The sequence below is a fragment of the Myxocyprinus asiaticus genome, chromosome 1 (genome assembly GCF_019703515.2).
Source record: "Myxocyprinus asiaticus isolate MX2 ecotype Aquarium Trade chromosome 1, UBuf_Myxa_2, whole genome shotgun sequence".
In the NCBI taxonomy this organism is placed as follows: domain Eukaryota; kingdom Metazoa; phylum Chordata; class Actinopteri; order Cypriniformes; family Catostomidae; genus Myxocyprinus; species Myxocyprinus asiaticus.
Window position 1 is genome coordinate 37,166,211 of NC_059344.1, and position 22,933 is coordinate 37,189,143.

Sequence of the window (22,933 nt, forward strand, 5' to 3'; positions counted from 1 at the left end):
ATGTTTGCATGATTGGCAGACATGGGACAATGGTACTTAGAATTAGTACTTCAGAATTTATAATTCTACGTTTAATTTTAACATGGTTGGCAGTGATTGGACGAAGCTGGTCATTACTTTGAATCAGTATTAAAGGGATAGTTCACCCAAAAATTAAAGTTCTCTTTATTTACTCACCCTCATTCCATTCCAGATGTGTATGATTTACTTTCTTCTGCAGAGCACAAATTATGATTTTTAGAATATTTCAGCTCTGTAGGTTCATACAGTGTAAGTGTATAGGTGCCAAAATCTTGATGTTCCAAAAAGCAAATAAAGGCATCATAAACGTAATCCATAAGATTCCATTGTTTTAATCCATATTTTCAGAAGTGATATAATAGGTGTGGGTGAGAAACAGATCAATATTTGTCTTTTTTTTTTTTTGCTTGAAATTCTTCTCCCTGCCCAGTATAGGGTGAAATGCATGAAGAATTTGAATCACCAAAAACAAGAATGTGAAAGTGATCTGTTTCTCACCCACACATAATATTGCTTCTGAAGATGTTGATTTAACCACTGTAGTTTTATGGATTAATTTTATACTGGCTTGTTTGATTTTTGGAACTCCAAAATCTTGGCACCCATTTACTTGCATGGTATGGACCAAAACAAAAAACAGAGAAATTCTTCTAAAATCTTTGTGTTCTGCAGAAGAAAGAAAGTCATACACATCTGGGATGGCATGAGGGTGAGTGAATGAACAGAGAATTTTCATTTTTGGGTGAACTGTCCCTTTAATCCTGCATCAGTGTGGAGTGGCATGAAACAACTCACAAATTACAGGACCCCTACCCCCAACCCTGTGGTGGACCAACAACTGGCTGACAACCTGAATGTGTTCTACTGCACATTTGAAAGGCCCAATCTCACACCCCACACCCACTCTGACCTTCACTTCACACAAACACCAACACCTCCTGCAACCCCTCTCCTCCCCCCTCCTGCTACTCAACCTGCACTTAAGATCTGTGAAGATGATGTGAGCCGGGTCTTTCGGAAACAAAAGACGAGGAAAGCTTCAGGTCCAGATGGTGTCTCACCAGCGTGTCTTCAATCCTGTGCTAACCAGCTGGCCCCCATCTTCACACAGATCTTCAATAGATCACTGGAGCAGTGTGAAGTCCCATGCTGCTTCAAACGCTCAATCGTTATTCTTGTCCCAAAGAAACCAAAAATCACAGGACTTAATGACTACAGATCTGTCGCCCTGACATCTGTGGCCATGAAGTCATTTGAGAGACTGGTGTTGGCCCACCTGAAGAACATCACTGGACCCTTTCTAGATCCCCTTCAATTTGCTTATCGAGCAAACAGGTCTGTGGATGATACAGTCAACATAGGATTGCATCATATCCTGCAACATCTGGACAGACCAGGGACATATGCAAGGCTCCTTTTTGTGGACTTCAGTTTGGCTTTCAACACCATCATCCCAGCTATACTCCAGAATAAATTACACCAACTCTCTGTTCCCATATCTATCTGTCAGTGGATTACCAGCTTTCTGACGGACAGGCAGCAGCTTGTTAGACAGGGGAAACTCACTTCCAGCACCTGTACAATCAGCACTGGTGCCCCCCAGGGATGTGTGCTCTCCCCACTACTCTTCTCTCTCTACACCAATGACTTCATCGCCAAGGACCCCTCTGTCAAGATCCTGAAGTTTGCAGACGACACAACTGTCATTGGCCTCATCAGAGATGACAATGAGTCTTCATACAGAAGGGAGGTTGAACAGCTGGCTGTCTGGTGCAGTCAAAACAACCTTGAGCTGAACACGCTCAAAACGGTGGAGATGATTGTGGACTTTAGGAGAAACACCCCAACACTGACCCCCCCCCCCCATAATGGAGTCATTCAGGTTCCTGGGCGCTACCATCTCACAGGACCTGAAGTGGGAGACCCACATTGACTCCATTATGAAAAAGGCCCAGCAGAGGTTGTACTTCCTTTGCCAGCTGAGGAAGTTCAACCTGCCACAGGTGCTGCTGATACAGTTTTACTCAGCAGTCATTGAGTCTGTCCTCTGCACTTCAATAACTGTCTGGTTTGGTTCAGCTACGAAATCAGACATCAGAAGACTACAAAGGACAGGTCGGACTACTGAGAGGATTATTGGTTGCCCCCCCCCCTTCAAGAACTATACACTTCCAGAGTGAGGAAAAAGGCTGGAAAAATCACTCTGGACCCCTCTCACCCTGCCCACTACCTTTTTGAACTGTTGCCTTCTGGCCGACGCTTCAGAGCTCTGAGCACCAGAACCGTCAGGCAAATTTTTTTTCCCTCAGGCTATCCATCTCATGAACAGTTAAATTGCCCCATTGAGCAACAACTATGTGCAATACAGAGTCCAGTCTTTTTTATATTTATATAACAATTTAATTTAATACACATCCAAACTCTTCTGCCATTTCATTCCTCTGAAGAAAAAAAAAAAAACAATTTGCAATGTACATAACAGATAACAGATTTGTATTAGATTTGCACTACGTATGTGTATGTCTGTACGTATGTGTATAATTATTTTTTATTTTGTATTATCTATGTCTTGCTGCTGTTTTTGTATTGTTTTTATATTGTACACTGGACGCTCCTGTCACCAAGACAAATTCCTTGTATGTGTAAGCATACTTTGCTGATTCTGATTAATCATGCTAATTTCTGATTGGTAAAATGCTTAAGCTCAGGCTAGAACATTGAGATTTTGTTGCCAAAGTAGAAAAAACATTGTAACATAAAATTCAAGTAGTTTTTCATTTGTGCATTTCCCAATATACATTGTTCTAAAGCAGCTTTACAGAAAATCAGCTGTAAAAGACAATCAGCTGTCTCAAAAACATGAACAACACCCCTGTAAACAAACAATTTGATTTAAAAAAGCTGACTTTCTATTGCTATTATTTGACATTTCACAACTTAGGCACACAGTCCCCATATTTGTACTGTACGTTTATTAGTTACGCATTAAAAAGGAAAATGAAAAATGCATGCAGCAGTTGCGCTCGGGTCTCAGGAGGTTAATTAAAATGTGTTAAAATACAACAGAACTCATGAGATCAGTGAATTCCTGCAAATTCCTATAATACTAGTCATTAAATGCCATTGATGTACAGTATTTAATTTTAAAGCAGTTAAATAATCAATCCAGTCAGGTATTTCTCATGAAACTTGAGTAATTGTTAAACACTTTATTATGGCTACACAGGTTTTCTATTATTTTTCTGATTCAGTATTTATGTCTACAACCTAATGTCACAGAATGAGGATCCAAATGCAGGAATGAGTGAAAATAAAAAGAACTGTACTAAAACAACTGAAAACAGAACAGGTAACACAAAACTATAATAGGAGAGAAAATGAAACGCTAGAAAACATAATAATGAAGACCACCTGGGAACAAGACAATCTGACAAATACAAGAGGGAAGAGGGCACAATATATAGGCAAGGCACATGAGGAACAGGTGAAGGCAATTAACATAACAAGGACTAAAGGAGGGAGAGTGACAAGGGTAACGAGGAGGCGGGACAGGGAAGCACATGGCTAACAGAAATACAGACCTAGCCAATTACACATACACACAACAAACAGAAAACAGACAGATATCAAAGGGTAGACAGAACAGGATCATGACACCTAATGCCTCAAGGGTTTTAGACATGTCCAGTTATCAATACAAAAGATATTATTGTGTTGTTATTGTGTGATATTATTATGTTGTTTCTAAAAAAAAAATGGCATTCAGAAATTTCATTACACAAAGTAAAATGAAAAGTAAGAGAATCTCATCACCGTAATTAACTGCGGCTTTTCCATTTAACATTTAATCTCATTACAGTTTGTGGCAAACCAGCAACTCAGTGAGAGCATCTATATTACTCCTCTATGGAGACGAATCATCCAGCATATCTTCTGCCTTCAGCTAGTGTGTTTTCTCATTCCCTTCTGTTTTCATTGGTTCTGCCATACATTTTTGTCTAATGTATCCACACTGCAACAAATTTCCTTAATTTTAATGGTAAAAGACTGTAAAAATGCTAGAATAAAAAAAGTAAATTGGTTAATGAGTAGTTACCGTAAAATATACATCATTTTTTTAAAATATATTTAAATAGACAATACTGTAGTTTTACAGTATAATGTTGTAAAAATTAAATGTTTTTGGATGTAAAAAGTATGCTTTTCCTGTATAATTAATGGTAAAAATGTACATTATGTTTAACAAGAGAGTACATGTACTTTTTACGGTAAATTATTGTTAAATTTACGGTAAAAAACAGTAATCGGGTGTTCCCAGAATTCCCTGCGTGACCCATTACATTTCATGATATTTTATGGGAATAGTTATGTTTCTTCTTATTTTTAATAGCAGTTACATACATTGGGGTGTTCTGTTTTATATTTGATGTAGTTTAGTTAATGTTTACTGCATTATTTTGATTTCTCATGTCTTACCCTGATGGTGTTTAGTGTTTGTGTGTGACACTGAGCATTGTCTCTACATGTTTATTGGTCATTGCTCCTGGAACGGCCTCTATTGATGAACTTCATGTCATCATGTGCCCATCTGTAATTACTACGGTGATTAACAATACATTATAAAGTGAAAAGCAGATTTGTACAGTTTCAGAAGGTTAATATATCAAGTTTACAGTGAGCTCTAGGGGAGAGTAACAGTATTAATCAACTCTTTTACCCACTAAGGTTGTCTTTTAGTAAGTGAATCTTTATTACAGTACATTCAGAAATTTGATGCCATTTTTTGTTTTTTTCAATAATGCAAATTGAACACATTTGTGAATTGAAAATATGTTTTATTCAAAAGCATTTGTTTTCTTCAGGATGAAAGACTGATATTTCCAACCCCTTGACTTTGTACACAGTCGAAATTGCAATCTTGTGTCTTCCAAAGGATATCTCATTGAGCTGTTCACATTTGTACTGAAATTAAATATTTACACTTTGTTTAATGGAAATTTGTTTCAACCAAATTAGTGGGAAGCATCTGTGAACTTTTTTAACCATAGATTTGTACCTGGATTCAAGTCTTGTGTGTTGCTGGGTCTTAACTAATACGAATAGTTTTTTGCTTTGGGTCATTGTTCTGCTGGTAAACAAAAACAAATCTTCAAATCTTCCCTACAGTGCAAATCTTCTAACGATAGAAACAGGTCCACCTCAAGGATTTGTCTGTATTTGCCTCCATTCATGATGCCAACAAGCTTTCCAGTTTCTTCTTGCTGAAAAGCAATCACAGAGTGATTCTGCACCACCATACTTGATGGTATGGAAGGTGTGACCTGGGTGTTGTTTGTACCAAACATAGAGCTTTGCTTTCAAGCATTTCATGCTTTGGTGCTTTCATCAGACCACAGTATTTTTACCATAAGGTTTCATCACATGGGTTCTAGCAAACTCCATGCATGGCATGACTATAAGTTGCTATTTCTCAAAAAGGCAGAATGTGTGAAGTGATGAAGGGGTTGTTGATGACTGACAGTTTCTGCAATTTCAGTTAAAGAACTCTGCAACCTTGTCATTTATATAGCTGTAATCTTGGTCACTCTTTTTCTGAGTTGTCATATGTATTGTATATTGCAATGGCCATCTGATACAAAGGGTTTCATACTGCACATATAGGAAGGTCCTAGCAAACTTTTTACAACCTGCAGTTTTTTGTCCAATTAAAAATCCATCTTCAAGGTCCTCATGCATCTCACTGATCTTCATGACAAAAACAAAAAAAAAGGATGTCTATTTTAGTTGTGAGATCTCACAAAGGCAGTGACTGAGCTCATGTGGATTCAAAACCTGAAGGTGGAGCATTCTAACATATCTAGTTTGGTCACTGTAGATAATTGAATACCTCAGTTGAAATAAGGGGAGTGTAATTGCTGTTTTCAGCCAGAGGAACTTAACAATTTTGTAATTTTCAGATATTTATTTAATTCCGATATTTAGTTCTGAATTTCATTCTTCAGACATCTAAATACTTGTATTTCATTTTAATATTTGAAAATTTGTTCTACAGCAGGAGATATATTTGATTGGGGACTATGTAGCACAAAAGAAAAGTAAAGACAAAGAAATTGTTGACATTGAGATTTTATTTGGTTTGCTTTTGAGGTCTGGCTCCTTCCACATCAAGAATCCAGTATACACTAAAACCACTTTTACGGTATTTAACAAGCTCACACTGCACAAACATTGAAAAGCTTATTTAGCACTTTTTACAAATTTTATTTAGTAGATTAAACCCATACACATACATACAGTAAGACCAGGCACAGAATAGAAATGCAAACGTTCACTCATGTACAAATGGATAGAAAACAAAGAAGTATTTACATTTTGGAATTGTGCACTTTATACATATGCTTCTTCATCTAAATAAATCTAAATGGACATATAGACAAAACAGCATAAAATCAGATAAATTATGTGAAACCTGATCTGATCGAAAAATCTGATAGATTTTCTTTCCAAAATGTAAACATCAGAATTCTTTTTCAAAATCATTAGCTTCAATTTGTGTAAATATATTTGGGATTGAACATAGGTTGGGCTTCCTAAAGCACTAAGCAGAACATTAGCAGCATTTATAGTACCTAATCTCTAAGGCACGTTTCCCAAAAGTATCGAAGTAGTTCGTAAAAACGTGCATAAATAAACGAGAGCTTTGAACCACTCTTAAGTCCATTAAGTGCAAATTAAACATATCTTTCTGGCATCTTTCACAGTTTATCAAAGACAATGGGACATTAAATAAATTGTATTAATATATTTTGATCATCGGAAAGCCATTGTAATCTATTTCAGATGATAAAAAGTGTTGAAAAAAAACGCTATGAAATCAATAGGCAGTCTCCGCAGTCTGCGCATGCGATGTGATTGGTCTAAATTTACAAGACACGTAATACAGTATAACGTTATAGCCTTCTTTGATAAGCATAATCGTAATGGCAAGACGATATGTTCTTATTAAACAGATTATTTAAAAAAACATATGTGTCAAGGTCCTGTCACTCTGTCAGTCTGGGGTTTTGTTTGGCAGGACTGTGGCATCATCGTCCCATGTCTGTCTTGTGTTTCGTGTGCTGTCTTTGTGTGAGCGCATGGGTCCGGTTGTGATTTCCCGCCGTGCGCTCTTCGGTCCATCTTGTTTCATGTTGGGAGCATGATGTCTGGATCCTGATTTCCTGTCTGGTTCTGTTTTGGTCTGTGACGGGATCTGGACACTCATGCTCCATGTTCTGTCTGTCTTTGTTTGAGCGCACAGCTTCGGGTTTGTATTTCTCTACCGTGCGCTCTTAGGTTGGTCTCGTGTCTCATGTCCGGAGCATGGTGTCTGGATCCTGACCCTTCTATCTGGTTTGGTTTTGGTGTTGGGATCCGGACACTCATGTTCCATGTCTTGTCTTGTATTGGCGTGAGTGCATTGGCGTGAGTGTACTCCTGTCAATAATCTATGTCTGTCTCTCGCAACTGCGGATTCGCATTGCACCCGCTTTGCGCTGCGCGCCCAGGTCGTGAGCTGTCTTCATGTTGTGCTGAGGTTCGGTCACTTCGGTCTGAGGTGTCGGGTGTGTTTGGCCGAACTCTGGCACAGGTGTCCTGTCTCGTTTTGTCGCCTGTTGTGTGCATCATGTGGCATTTGCCTTGCGATGTACGCTCAGGTTTTATTTAGTGTGGGAATGCGTGGCATCACTTTGTTTGGTGTTAATACGCATTCTCTCGTCTGTTCTGTCGGTTGGCATGAGTGTATATTGCCTAATTGTCTTGGTGATGTGCACTCATGCCATTCGGGTGTTTTGTTGTCTTGTGAGAGCACGTGGTTTTGTATCTGTATCGCCGCATGTCTCTCTGTCTTGCGTCATACCCCGTCTCCTTGTTTGCCCATTATTAGTCTATTAGTCACACCTGCCCTGTCTTGTTAACCTATTGATTTCTCGCCCTATTTTAGTCTCCTCATGCGTGCTGTCCAGTGCCAGTTCATCTTGTGTGATCCAGTCGGTCTTGTTCTCCCATGTCAGTCTTGTTTGTCGGTCCTGCTTTTCCCCCCTGTTTGGTCCGGTCGGTCCTGATTCCCCACTAATCTGTCCCAGTCCAGCTCCATGATGATTATCTGTGCTGGATGGAGTGTTCTCTCCTACAGGGTTGTTTATGTTTGTTTTTTTCCCCCTTGTGGGAGTTTGTTTATATTTGCCTTTATTTTTGTATTAATAAAAAAAACTCTGCGTTTGGGTCCTGAGCCTTCTCTCATTCTCTGCAATCCCTGACAATAATGAATAATGTGACCACGCAGTTTAAAACTTAATTAAATATGCCTTAATAAATAATTAAAATATGGTTAACAGAGGAGATTAGAATGAGAGTGTGCAATGAGAGATTCCCTCTCACTCTATTCATCCTCCTCTTCTTCTTTCTTCCTCCAATGGCAGGTTCAAATCGGCTCGCCTATAATCTTTTTATTATGCAGTAACAAATTGCATGATGCATAAATGGCAGTAAGGCTACAAGTACACATTGAACTAACCAGATGATTTATTAATATTTAGACAAGTCTATGAGTAGTTCAGTACTGTAGCCCATCCTTTTAATCATGTTCTGTGTGCATTTGTTCAGTTTCCAGCCAAAAAACATTAGGCTAAATGTGAGCCCCTTATGATTCACATAGCGTACATTCATGTGACATGCATTTATTGTTTCACAGTCATTAAGCTCTATGATTGAACATCAACACATCTGAAACTCTATCTTACTAAAGCCATAATTATTTCTTTAATTAAATTCTTTAATAGTTAGGTAATGCATTTCTGTGCCTCGACAAGGTTACAAACAACTTCCATGTTTCCACATTATTTTCATTTTGAGAAGACAAACACCTGGACATACTGGCCAAAGTGATCACCTTTGGACCGGACAGCTCCCGTAATGAAGCACTTAAGGGCTCGGTTTCCTGATAACATTGCAACTTAAGCTTTAACGATCATCTTAATTTCCCAAACCAGCACGTAGATCGCTCGTTATAAAGTTGAGCTTAAGTGAAAATGACAGGCATCAGTATTGAACTACTCATAGACCTGTCTAAATATTAATAGATCATCTGGTTAGAGTTCAAGGTACTGTGTACTTGCAGCCTTACTTCCATTAGCATAATGCAATTTGTTACTACCTTGTAAAAAGACTATAGGTGAGCCGATTTGAACCTGCCATTGGAGGATGAAGAGAGAGGGGGAATCTCTCATTGCACACTCTCGATCTAATCTCCTCTGTTAACCATATTTTAATTATTCATCAAGGCATATTTATTTAAGTTTTAAACTGCGTGGTCACATTAATCACATATCTCTTCACATATTTCTTTCTTTCTATATAGTCTTTCTATTGCCATTATAATTATGCTTATCAAAGAAGGCTAATACTGTATAACGTTATACTGTATTACGTGTCTTGTAAATTTAGACCTATCACGTTGCATGTGCAGACTGTGGAGACTGCCTGTTGATTTCATAGGGATTTTTCCAACACTTTTTTATCCTCTGAAATAGTTTACAATGGCTTTCCAATTATCAAAATATAATAATACAATTTATTAAATGTCTTTGATAAACTGTGAAAGATGCCAGAAAGATATGTTTACGTTGCACTTAATGGACTTAAGAGCGGTTCAAAGCTCTCGTTAATTTACGAACGTTTTTACGAACTACTTAGATCACAATGCTTTTGGGAAATGCTTAGATATTAAGTACTATTTAAATGCTGCTAACGTTCTACTTAGTGCTTCGGGAAACCCAGCCAAGTTCTACTTCATAATGAGTGATCTACGTCTGGTTTGTGAAACTCCATCGTAAAATAATGAGCGATGTTAGTTAAGATGATTGTTAAAGCTTAAGTTGCAATGTTATCGGGAAACCCAGCCATAGTCATTGTTCCAACTTTTAGCTTGTTTTCAGCAGTTTCTGGCTAATGAATTTGCAGAAGCATTCTTCATTTTAAATGTGTAGTGCCGTTCCAATACCAGAAGATTTATTGGAGTGCAATTTTTTTGTGCCATGAACACTAATCTTACGATTGTAATAATAAATGAAGACAGAAAGCAGAAGACAGAGCTCTCATGCGAATCTTTCGTGCAAAAGCTTCAAAGACAACACAAAATTTCTCCTATTTGAGATTGCATGCATTAAATCATTTAATTTTATTTTATTTGAGAGAGTGTAAAACACAGTTTTGATTTGAAGCTGTCTAATGAATGCATCTAGCCTCCGCAGAGATAGGTGATAGGAGTTACAAATTGTACAATCTTGTTGGATCTCATCCTTTTTATAATTTTTATTTTTAAAGTGACACTTTTGTGTCATCTGATTATACTATTGTGAGAACTCAGCATCGAAGAACTGAAGAATTTGCCAGATTGTTGCAGGTGCTTCTTGTTTGGTTTAGCAATTTCTTCCCACAAACGATAAATAGTGGACAAAAAACAAGAGCTTGGGAGATTTTGGTATATGAAGTCTTAAGAAGCAAACCAAGAGCGTAGACTTCTGGTTTCTAGAGTGTAGAAGATTAAGTGCAGGGAACTCACCCTCTTTCCACGCAAACACTGATCAGTGAACACCCAACAAAACCCTTTGCCTCCCTAAAGGCCCACAGATAGACTGTCTCCTAGACATGCCTACAGTGTCTTATCGTGTTTCTGCTGCTTAGGAGGGCTTCGGTACAACTCAGGGTACACCAGGAAGCCAGTGAAAGTGATATACTTGGCATGATTACTGTAAGCACCGAATCCATCCCTCTGGTGGCTATAGAGCCAGACAGTGTCCCCATACTGCAGTGATAGCATCAGACTCTGGCTCTGCAAGGCCTTCTCAGTGTCGCTGTCATCGTAGATCATGGTCTGTACCTCCAAATGGTTTTTCATCAGCTTCACTGACAGGGTCTTATGGGGCAACTTGCCAGCATTGAATGAAAAGTAATAGGCTCCTGGCACTCTGCATTTGAATGTACCAAAGCTCATGTTGAAATCGTTTCCAATGTTTACAAATTCTGTATCAAAGGTGATTGGTTGGTGCTCGGGGTATCCTTGATCCACTCCCACAATACTCTGAGTGCGGCCAACTGAGAATGCAGACCTCTTATCATCATCTTCCTCTACATCTCTCCCATCCTCCTCTTTCATCTCTTCATCTCTTCTCTCTTCTTTCACATCTGTGTCTTTAGTGATTGTATTTTCGTGCTCAGACAGTATGTGATCACTGATTTTCGTTGGCAGATTGTCACTGTTATGCTCCTTGCGTGTGGGCTCTTGGTAGCCGTATATATCAGGGTAGATGAGGTAACCGTTAAAAGTGGTGTAATGACCTGTGTTGCTGTAGATAGCATAATGAGGGTCTCCATGGAGTCGAAGCCAGACAGTGTCTCCGAAATCGAGCTGCAGCATGGCACTCTGGCTCTGCACTTTCCGCTCTTCTCCTGCGTTCTCATCATACACAATTGCCTGAACCTCATTGCGGTTCTTCATCAGCATGACTGACAGGTCTCGATGTGGGAACTTGCCCACTGTGAAAGAGAAATAGTATGCGCCCGGGATCCTGCATCGGAATAATCCGGAATTCGGATCAAAATCGCCTCCGATGTTGACGTACACCTTGTCAAAGGTGACGACCATCTTAGGCCCTCCCTCCATGCTGCTGGTACGTGCCACAGAGAATGCAGATCGCAGCTCCAAAGCGTCCGACATGTGGGCAAATGCCCATGTGGTGGTCACATGACATAGAATACACAGTAGCAGGGGCCTGGTACCAGGCAGCATAGTAACTGCAGAGGGAATAAAGACAGACCAGGGTCAGGAACACAGGACAATAGTTCTGAAGCATCTGAAGCAGTGAACATTAAAGGTGAAGTATGTAATTTCTATTGCACCACCAACTGAAATAGCAAAAATGTTTCCCAAATACATCCTCCATCTGCCATTGGTCAAACAAACAAATGGTTCCTCCCAAAACTCATGCCATTGGCTGAGTCAATGAGTGCGTTTCCATGCACGTTCTTACATCAATTATGTTTAATAACCCAACAACATGTAAGGCCATGTAAACACCTTAAACGGTTTCCCTTTATTGGGTAAAGGTCATAAACAGTTTAAGCATAAACTGATAGACACAGGTAGATCTTTGCTTATTAGCCCAATATCGATCTGCATGGCATGTATACACTGTTACCAGCATTTTTACTGGCTTATCTAATGTGTGCAAGTTTTGTGCACTTGTCAATTTACGCTTTGACGTCACAAGCAGACATTAATCATAGAATTTCAAATCTCACATGCTTTCTTGCATTTTCAGATTTTTTAAATGCGCTGAATTTTGGTAGTTATCTACTTAATGTTGCTGTGACTTGCTGGTCTGAATGCTCATGTATAGCAGTATTTGAAAGCAGCACAAAGCCAGTGTTTTAACACTTTTCAGGGTAATTCATCCTAACTATGGTTTACTTATAGCTATCTCTGCAAGGTGGGACACGAGAAAATACTTTTGACACTGAAAAAATTACACACATCAGCTTTAAACAGTTCCTAAACTCATTAAAACTCTTATTTAAATTGAGCACTTTTAATTAAGCCCGTGAATGATAGCTGCTACTCGTTACCAAAACACCAGCTAGAAAAATAAACCCTCTCAAACAATCATTATGCATACAAGTGCCAGCAGGAGGTTAGATCGAAACAGAGCAGATCACTGCCTTTGGTAGATACAGCAGGATGAGAACTGTATTATCAGGCCCTCTCTTTTCCCCTGAGAATGTTAATAGGACACACACTGAATCAGCACATCACAGACAGAACACTGTGACTAAAATTTCAGATAATATCTGCACAGCTTATCGTTGTTGTTTCCTCTAAGCCCCCAGCAAATGTTCACCTCCTATCTTATAGTGTGTCTAATATCATTGTAAACCAGAGAGGAGAAAAACAAAAACACGTTGGTATCATAATGCAGTTATGATGCATTTTTGTATAGACTAGTAGAGCTGCTCCGAAGTGACCCTCATTGACTAGATCTTATCTTTAATGTGGGATTCATTAAATTATTCATATTAATGGTTAGAAGTGATTTTTCAGTGGTTGTCATATTTTTGCACATAGACTGCAAATGAGTTCAGACTGCATTTAGCATATCAGATGATCAGACTCTGAAGCAGAGACTGCCACTCTGTGGTTGCTGTTCCAGCCCTCCATCCACTGCCTGGGGCAGAGAGCACTGTATATTGCAGGCAGCAGGTGATGCAGGGGTTCAATGACCCCACATCATAATAAATAGACTTTATTAAATAATTTATTATTTATAAATTACATTTAAACAAAACATCAATGCATTATGACTGCATAATAATATTAAGCGGGGTAAAGTTGAATAAAAGTTCAATATTTATTAAATATTTGCTTATGGTTCATTTCAGATCATATGAAAAGTCCACACACTGTGCTAAAACGTCACTGGTGGACAAGTGTTCAATGCAACTGCCTTGCATGTTCTGTCTTAAACACTTATTTAAAAAACCTTCTAAAGATTGTAAATTGCATAACTTACACTTTAATTGAATTAATTAATACTTGGACACCCTTACAAGCGCTTGTTAATGAAAGCCCATCGGAGCATTTTTAGGCAAAGTTCTCCAGCAACAACAAGCGTTGACCATTTCAGTTCACTGTTTTATGCCTGTATGATATAGTCTTATATTCTTTAACCTAATTGTGCTAATGATATCATTGTAAAATTGTCGGCGCCAGAGAGCGCAGGTAGGAGAAACCAAATGTCAAACAAATAACGAGCCAGCAACTTCTGGAGATAAGGTAGAAGTTCAGCATTAGTTTCGCATCTTTGGACCTGCCAGCTCCAGTTTCAGTTCACTTAATGTGGATTATACGTGCTGGTGTAAATGTAAGTGTAAGTTAAATTATTTTATAGTGCAATTTCCCACGTTATTATCATGAAACCAGATCTAGATCTGATTTTCTGGCTTACTGAATGCACCTGAGCCCAACTCGTTATAGATCGCTCTTATTTGGCAAGCATTCATTATAAAAAAATTTGGTATTTGTATCTGTCAGGTTTTCATTTCTGGAACAAAATACAGTACACACTTTTGTTATTTATAATGAGGTATTTTTTTCCACATTATTTTTTAATTTAATGTTTTGCAATGTACAATATAGAAACAAGACAAATGTAGCGCAACAAGTTTGGCAAAAAAAAAAAAAAAATTAAGCGACTATGATGAAACAGCACACTTGAACAGATGTAAATAAACAGGTATGAAGAAACAGCAGCTAGCGTTATGCAGGGCCATACCGCACCTGCAATTGCAAATTGATCATGAATACACTTAAAAACATAAATTTACACTGCTGCATTTAAATAGCCTCTTTGGAGTGCCTTGATTTTTAGTTCAATGGCATTGAACTTGTCTAACTATTGTATTTAAGTCTGCACACCAGAGCAAAAGGGAAAAACACTGTCTTACTGTGAAGTTGAAACTTTGCTTTGTTAAAAACAACTTGAAATCATATTTAATGGTGTAACAGTCATGAAACCCAATGCAGGTGTTTTGAGATGCATTTAAGTTATTTTTAAATTTACTCGGTTATCCCACGATGGTGTTTTATTGCCATGTTAAATAAAGTAAAATTAAAGAGCACCTATTATGGTTTTTCAAATATTACCTTTCATATAACTGTTTGTGAATGTAAAAAAGTCTGCAAAGTTTCAAAAATCTAAGTGCACGACAAATGGAGTTATTGACTCCCAAAAGAAAGAACCGATTCTGAACAACTGAAACGAGTCGTTAGTAATTCCAGACTTACTTCCTGTACTAACCTACGTAATTTGGTAACAAAAAACCCACCTCTGGTCTTCATTGGCTGCTCGCAAACAGCTTTGACCCACCCTCAAACACTACACTAAGCGATAGACCAATCACAACAGACTGGGGCATCTGACCAATCAGAGCAGAGTAGGCTCTCTGAAAGGAGGAGTTTAGAATGAATCCTTTAGAACGGATCATTGAACGAGTCGTTTTTGACACTAGGGAAAAAAAGGTAATGCTGCAATTTAAATTATGAGCAAACTAACATGTTTTTTGACCTTGGATGCATGTAAATCTATTGTATGAGACCTCTAAAACAAAATTAGGCACTTAAACCATAATAGGTTCTCTTTAAAATTTCGAGATTACAGTCGTGATATTTTGCAAATAAAGTAAAAATTACGAGAATAAAGTTGTAGCATTATGAGATTAAATTAATATAAGAATAAAGTAAAATTTATTAGAATTAAATCATAGCATTTTTAGATTATAATATATTTTGAGAATAAAGTAAAAATTAGAAAATAAAGTAGTATATTGTGTGAATAAATATTCTTTTATTACAAATAAACTTCCTTCCTAACTGGGTTATAGAAGGGGTTAATTCATACTATATGACCATAGTTCATATATATATTTTCTGAGTGTTCCCCTCCTGGCTCACCATGAGAGTCATTCACTTGAGGCATACTCATGTTGGTCACTGTCCCGTGGAACTGCAGCGTCATGTTTCCTCTCTGGGAAGGTTATGACATGTAGTGCGGCATGAGGGGACTCTGTTCCCCATAGCATCAGCTTAGCAACGCAATGTCAAGTGTACTGAATCATACGGGAACGTCTCAGTTAAGTATATAAGCTCAGTACCAATGAGACGAAGGGAACGAGACATTGTGTAAGCTGGCCACACTACAGACTCAGAGTTTTTTGAGGTGCGAGCGATGCGCTCTTTGTCCCGCAGTCAGAAAATTCTGAGGAATGTTGTTTGCGTGCCCGCTTTTATACCAGACAGCTTCACGCCTAAAAGGGCGGGGCTTAAACACCATAGCCAATACTGCCGTTATTGTAGAAAGGTTTGCACTTGGTCATGTAGAAGGACACTCCCCATAGTGTCAGCTTAATGACGCAATGTCTCATTCCCTTCATCACAGGGAACTGAGTTTACATACGTAACCGAGACGTTTTCCTTTCTAAACGATACTGGAACTGAGGGGATGTTACCACATACAGTGTCTTGAAATGGACCTATATAATTCACAGCAGTTGCTACACTTGAGTGTGAGCCAATATCTCACACCTCCCTTGACAGGCGCCCACAGATTGAATACTCCTGTACTAATGCACACCTCACATTCATGAAAAGGGAGCTCACAAAAACTTCCCACAAATTCAGCTTGGTTGCATAGCCAAATTATATCCCTGGTTAGTGATGTTGTATGTAAAGACCCAGACGCTCCACTTTGCTTTTGCCCACCACATCACTTTGATGTTACTTTCCTTTCAATTTATTCTCAAAATATTATGACTTTAATCTCATAATGCTTTGACTTTATTCTTGTAATTTTTACTTTATTCTCTAAATATTATGATAAATGACAATTGCACATTTAAATTGTTAAATGACTTTGATTTTATTGTTAGCATTAGTTTCTGCACAATGAACAGTGAGCCAACAAGTTTTCGCTTTGATCCGCAGTTTAAATTAAAAATGTGTTTGATCTGTTTATTGTGTGCCTGGCATTTGCTCATATAAAGTTCTGAACCGGTGTCAGTGTTGCACTTAATATAATTATTATTTGACAGGTAGGGTGGTCATTCTTTAAGTCATGGACGGAAGGATTCTTATTTTTATGTTATAATATTGCCTGTGGGCTAAACGCCCCAGAAGACACAGAAGTCTAGCGACGACCCTGCTAAGAGCGCTCAATAAGGAATGCGCATAGACACAGACAGACATAATAATCATAAGAAAAAAAAAAAAAAAAAGCATTCAAGGCATCTCATTTGTCACTTATAATTACAGTGCATGCAGCTTTTTTAAACTCATAGTAATTGAGATAGATACATGCATTAAAAATTCACTTGTTACACTGGACCATTTAAAATGAACTAGTGAATTTAAAAATGTGCTTAAAAATTCTTAAAAGAATCTTAAAGGAAATGTGACCATTTACAAGACTTGTACATGCTGATTAAAGCCTACTGATTAAATTCTAACCTAAAATCTTGATGTAGCCTATCATTCATTTTACCCAAAAATTTTACTGCATTAGTCATTCTAAAGAACAGCATGGCAACATGGCTTAAATTTTGTGGGTAAAACCAGAATGTTAGGGTGTTTTGACTAATTGAAACATTTGTCATGAGCCTGTTTGTTTATATATTTTAAAATTAAAATTAAATAAAAATGTTAATAAAAAAATTAAAATCTTTACTCAAATTTGGTGAATCTTTGGTTGTCTTTAATAAATTGCATGTCCGCAAATATTAAAACAGCAAAACAATTTGTATATGTGTACAGGGGACATTTAAGGTATAACCCCACTACAAGCATCCCCTGAAAAGAGAATAAAAGTGTTTTTTGCTCTTAATGAGATCTCCTGAGACACCAGAGCAGTTGGACTTGGAACACAGAGCTATACACTAAAAATAGAGCTACCGCTTTTTACCATTTTAATACATTTTAATAATATTCACGTGCAATTTATGAGTAATTCAACACATGTAGATGGTTATATTTTGAGATTCGAAAGCATGCTTTTAGAGTTTACACCCCATCTCTTAGCTTCCTTAAACAATAATCTTATACACAAGAAAATTTTTTGCATTAACAAATAGATTTTCCATGGGTATGTGATCTTTAATTTACATATTTCAAATTCAATGGCTTAGTATTGTGAAATGAATTAAAGGGTTGTTGTTAAATAACAGTAACAAAATAAATTGTGATGTTTTCCTCCTGTTGTTTGATCTCTATTTTTAGCTGAGCAATGTTTTCATGTCTTAACAAATCTGAACACGGGGGTGGGGGACATCAGTATATTTCAATGCCTTTCTCATGTTTTCAACAGCAATTCTTTCCTCACCAATGCTGAACTGCATACTCCTCTGAGTACATCCTTCAGCTAGGTGGAGCAAAAGTAGAAAACATTTAAGCAATAGTTGACCAAAAGTGTGTAATAAAACACATATTTAATGAATTTATAGATTTTCAGCTGTTTTCTAATGTACCATTTTTTTCTGTGATTTTGGAAGACAATTTTCAATATACCGATATAGTCAATCCCATTTTATAAATAGTTCTCAGCTGGTTATAGATTCCATTAGCTTTTCAATTCAGTTTGAAAGTAAAACAACTGTAAATCAACTACTTACAGTTCCTGGACTTCTTATGTCTTCTAGTTCCACTTTAATGTCATTAGTAAGGCAACATAAAGTGTCTCATTTTGATACTGGTGTGTTAGAGCACTAAATTCTTCCGCAATTGTAAATATGCACTCAGACACCAGTGAACATTTTCTCATGGACCAATGCTACACTGCAAAAAATACTTTTCGGAATTAGTATTTCTGTCATGTTTTACAGCAAAAATATCGAAGAATTCTTAAAACAAGATGAATTTACTTGATAAGAAAAATGGCATAAAAAATTCATTCAAGTAAATTAATCTTGTTTTAAGAATGTTTAGATATTTGTGCTGGAAAACAACACAAAATTACTAATTAAAAAAATGATGGTAGTCGTCTGTAGCATTCTGAAGCTTTTGCTGTGAGATGTGATATATTATTAATTCTCAAGTAGGGTCAGCTGCTGGGTATTGTTTTTAAACCCAGCAGAACCACTAAAACTGATTTAAAACAAAATGAGGCTGCAGGTAAAGAGGAGGGAACACACTCAGCCTCAGTTTGAGTGTGAAACCCCTATCTGTGTATGAGGGGTAGTACGTGTGACAGAGCTATGGTGTTTAGTGAGGGTCTGTGGAGTATCGGCATACACCAAAGAGCCTGTGAGCATGTGCTCCAGAGCCCTGTTGTCTCTCTCTCTCTTTTTATTTCCCTTACAGCCCTCGATACCACACTCTGATACTGCCACGTTCACTGAACCATTCAGCCAGAGCCGCACACACACACCCTCTATTCTGACAGAGTACACTAGAACACACACACACACACACACACACACACACACACACAGAGAAACAAACTACAGCAGCCTTTACAGAAGGAGAGGATGTATATGTCAGAGATAAGAAGGAGAAAGAAAGGGATATGGTTTGATGAGTCAAAGACAGATGCAAAAACGGCCCTCCCTTTTGATGAAAGACAGATGTGTGGAACCTTCAAAATATTGGGACAAAGACAGTCACAACTCTCTAATCTTAATGAGGGCTTGAAAACAACAGCTGGCATTTTCTGAACTCTCAGTGAGTCATTCTCCAACATTTACAACATTCCATTCACTAATAAGAGGTTGTAAATTAAACCACAATCAATTTGAATAGTTTTCATGCATAAATATTTCACTGTCATTTGAAGCAGGCATATGGAATTGGGTAACGATGTAGCTTGACTCCTGCCCTATCTGTGTCTGTGTAATCTGTCATTGTGACATGGGTAATGACCCAGCATATGGACAACCTGGTGCCAATATGGCAAAAATATTTCATTCACAGCCTATTGTTTTATCACCTCTTTCCATATCTCAATACCACAAGCAGAAAAACTAATTGTTTTCAGTGTATTTACAGTAATTACATTCCTTCAAATACATGCTCAATTAGTTAAAATGGCCTGGTATTAACAGTGATTTTAGAGCACTTAGTAAGCACGCTGAAACTGTGCTATAAATACATAGGATGTATAACATCAGGTATCATTGTAAGCAAAAAAACTATATCAGTGTTATTTATCCTTACAGTGGACTGTGTGTATTTTCTCTCTGCATATCCAGTTAAACACACCATTCTACAACACTGACCCCCCTCACCATTCTAAACAGCACTGTAGCAGCAGTGGAGTCATTCAGGTTCCTGGGCACTTCCATCTCACAGGACCTGAAGTGGGAGACACACATTGACTCCATTGCAAAAAAGGTCCAGCAGAGGTTGTACTTCCTTCACTAGTTGAGGAAGTTCAACCTGCCACAGGTGCTGCTTGAGTCTGTCCTCTGCACTTCAATAACTGTCTGGTTTGGATCAGCTACGAAATCGGATATCAGAAGACTGCAAAGGACAGTTCGGACTGCTGAGCAGATTATTGGTTGCCCTGAGCCCCCCTTCAAGAACTATACACTTCCAGAGTGAGGAAAAAGGCTGGAAAAATCACTCTGGACCCCTCTCACCCTGCCCACTACCTTTTTGAACTGTTGCCTTCTGGCCGACGCTTCAGAGCTCTGAGCACCAGAACCGTCAGGCACAGGAACAGTTTTTTCCCTCAGGCTATCCATCTCATGAACAGTTAAAACTGCCCTATTGAGCAATAATTAATGTGCAATACACAAAAGCACAGTCTTTTTATATTATCAAACACATCCAACCTCTTCTGCCATTACATTTCCTTGCACTATATATAACCGATTTATATTTAGATTTGCACTACGTATGTGTATGTGTGTATATATATTCATATATGTGTATATGTATGTGTATATATATGTATGTGTGTATGTATGTGTCTATAACTGTATATATATATATATATATATATGTATGTGTATATACTGTATGTGTATATGTGTATGAGAATGTATGTGTGTGTGTGTGTGTGTGTGTGTATATATATATATATATATATTGTCTATTGTGTATTCTATATATACTTTTTTCTTTTCAATATTTATCTATTTTTTTATTCAATTTTAATTATTTTTTAAAAAGTCTTGTTGCTGTTTTTGTATTGTTGTGTACTGGAAGCTCATGTCACCAAGACAAATTCCTTGTATGTGTAAGCATACTTGGCAATAAAGCTGATTCTGATTCTGATTCTGATTCTAAAAATGCTGTCGCTCCTGAGAGAGGAGAATATGAATCAAAGGTGATCAGTGTTTTCATTGATATTGATCTTTGCACAATACCCCAGTTTTGATAGACAGTGCGAGTAGAAACACAAGCACATGCTTGGATTTGATAGAGAAATGAAAAGGGAGACTGTGCAGTAGTCTTCCTCTTTCTTAACCTACATGCCAAGATCTATAAATAGGAAAACAGACATTTATCGGGAAGCCAGATAGTCGACCCATACAATTTTAATGAGATTATCTGTGATCTTTATATTCATTTTCACTGGATAGCAGGTAGATTCTAATTTCAATGGCTCACACAAACACATGCGTGCAGGCTGAATGGGTTTATAGTGTCTTTGGGGAAATCTCCCTCTCAGTGCAGATCCGTATCAGATCACTATCAGCAAAAAAGAGCCTCTCTATCTCTCTCATTCTCTCTCACACTCAGTCCCAAGCTGTTGTAGAACTGAGCGTGGGGAGTGTATGACCTGGCTTTGTCAGTATCAACCCCACGTGTGCTGTGTTCAAAGCATTCAGCCAAAGGTTTACCTCTGTTTCTGCTCTCCTCTCTGCTGGATTCAACAATAGCAGCATCAGCATCAGAGGGAGCCAGATAGACCAAACGAGGAAACCGATAAGTATATGAAATCCCCTCATCTCATATAGGCGTCTAATTGTAATGATACTGTAGGATACAACTGCAGCGTAGAGAGGTACCAGATTCATTGTAAGAGTTACGCCTCTAATAGAGTATTCGTGTAGATCAGATAAAAGATGAATACAAAGCAATGGGGTGCGATCACCACTGCTTCACAAGACAGAGACAGTGAAAGAGAGATAAAGAGAGATCAGATCTGTGTGCTGTTGTTCTTACCTGTGTGCTGTGGGATGCAGCAAGCTGTCTTGAAGTTCTCTCAGAGGGCTGAAAGGAATGCTCTTTCTCTTTTTCTTTCTTTCCCTTTATTCTTTCCCCCTCTCTCTTGCTTCCTCTGTGTGTCAACCTGCTGCTGATATCTGGTGCAGCACACACCCACACATTCATACGCGTGCACACACACGGGGGGGGGGGCTGGCATTCAGGATTGACTATCAACAGGGAGACTCTTGGAGCTGCTACCTGTTTATATATGTGTAAATATCTGTTGAACAACAAGCCAAACTGGATTTAATGATTTATATTGTTGAATGCATATGTATTTACTTATACAGAATGAGAATGGATGAATTTATTGATCCTACATATCACAGTCATTTGTAACTGTGAGAATATTTTATCACAAGAGCAAAGTGCAAAGACTGTAATACACACAGGCTTCATTTGTTCCACAACAAATGTAGTAATTTCACACCTCTGCATATAATCACAGTCATTGCTCAGAGTCCCTGAAGAAAGATATTTTACACAGTGAGAGAGACTGATTTTGTTAGCTGTTCCTATTTCCAATATTTGCAATATATCTGCAAGTATTTCTGCAATTTTATTTCTCTCTCTATTTCTTCTCTCTCTCTCTCTCTCTCTCTCTTCTTTCCAGGCACCATATGGACTGGTTCTATCTTCCTATTCCCAGCAGTTTCACCCATCCTGCCCATTCTGGCACTGAGCGGATTAATCTGTTTCCATAACATTCATTCTGTCCCTCTCATTATTTGCCACGATGAATGCTTGTATCTAGTCTCTGGAAGATGAGCATTTGGGATCATAATAGCTATATTTAGTTATATAGCAGGGTCACTTTTAGTATTTGATTTGAAAGTGTTCAATCAGATGTGAAATTGAATCCACCCCTTTTGAAGTGTGAAAGGTCTCTCAAGACAGGATTTCAGTGACTTTCACATGGGTCATGTGGAGAGATGAGTGTTCTCCCTCCTTCTGTGACTCAGTGCTGCTTGAAATGAGCATCTGAGGAAAACAGGTTGCTCCCACCCCTCTTCGAGCTGACTCAACCGTAAAGGCTAAACTCCTAGTGACTAAAATGCTATTATGATGAAAGACTCCTCTCTAAACTTCAGTCCCAGCCACTTTAAAGCTCCT

The 22,933-nt window shown here is 38.0% G+C and overlaps 1 protein-coding gene across 1 annotated transcript; it reads right to left on the bottom strand.

Annotated features, from left to right (window-relative positions):
- Positions 1 to 6,131: 6,131 nt before the first annotated feature.
- LOC127445843 (complement C1q tumor necrosis factor-related protein 4-like) lies at positions 6,132 to 21,908 on the bottom strand. The gene is made up of 2 exons (XM_051706272.1): positions 21,776 to 21,908; positions 6,132 to 11,856 (listed from the first exon to the last, which is right to left on the bottom strand). Exon 2 carries the CDS (start codon positions 11,849 to 11,851, stop codon positions 10,715 to 10,717), a length of 1,137 nt encoding a protein of 378 aa, XP_051562232.1. The 5' UTR covers positions 11,852 to 11,856; positions 21,776 to 21,908; the 3' UTR covers positions 6,132 to 10,714.
- Between the last annotated feature and the right edge of the window lie 1,025 nt (positions 21,909 to 22,933).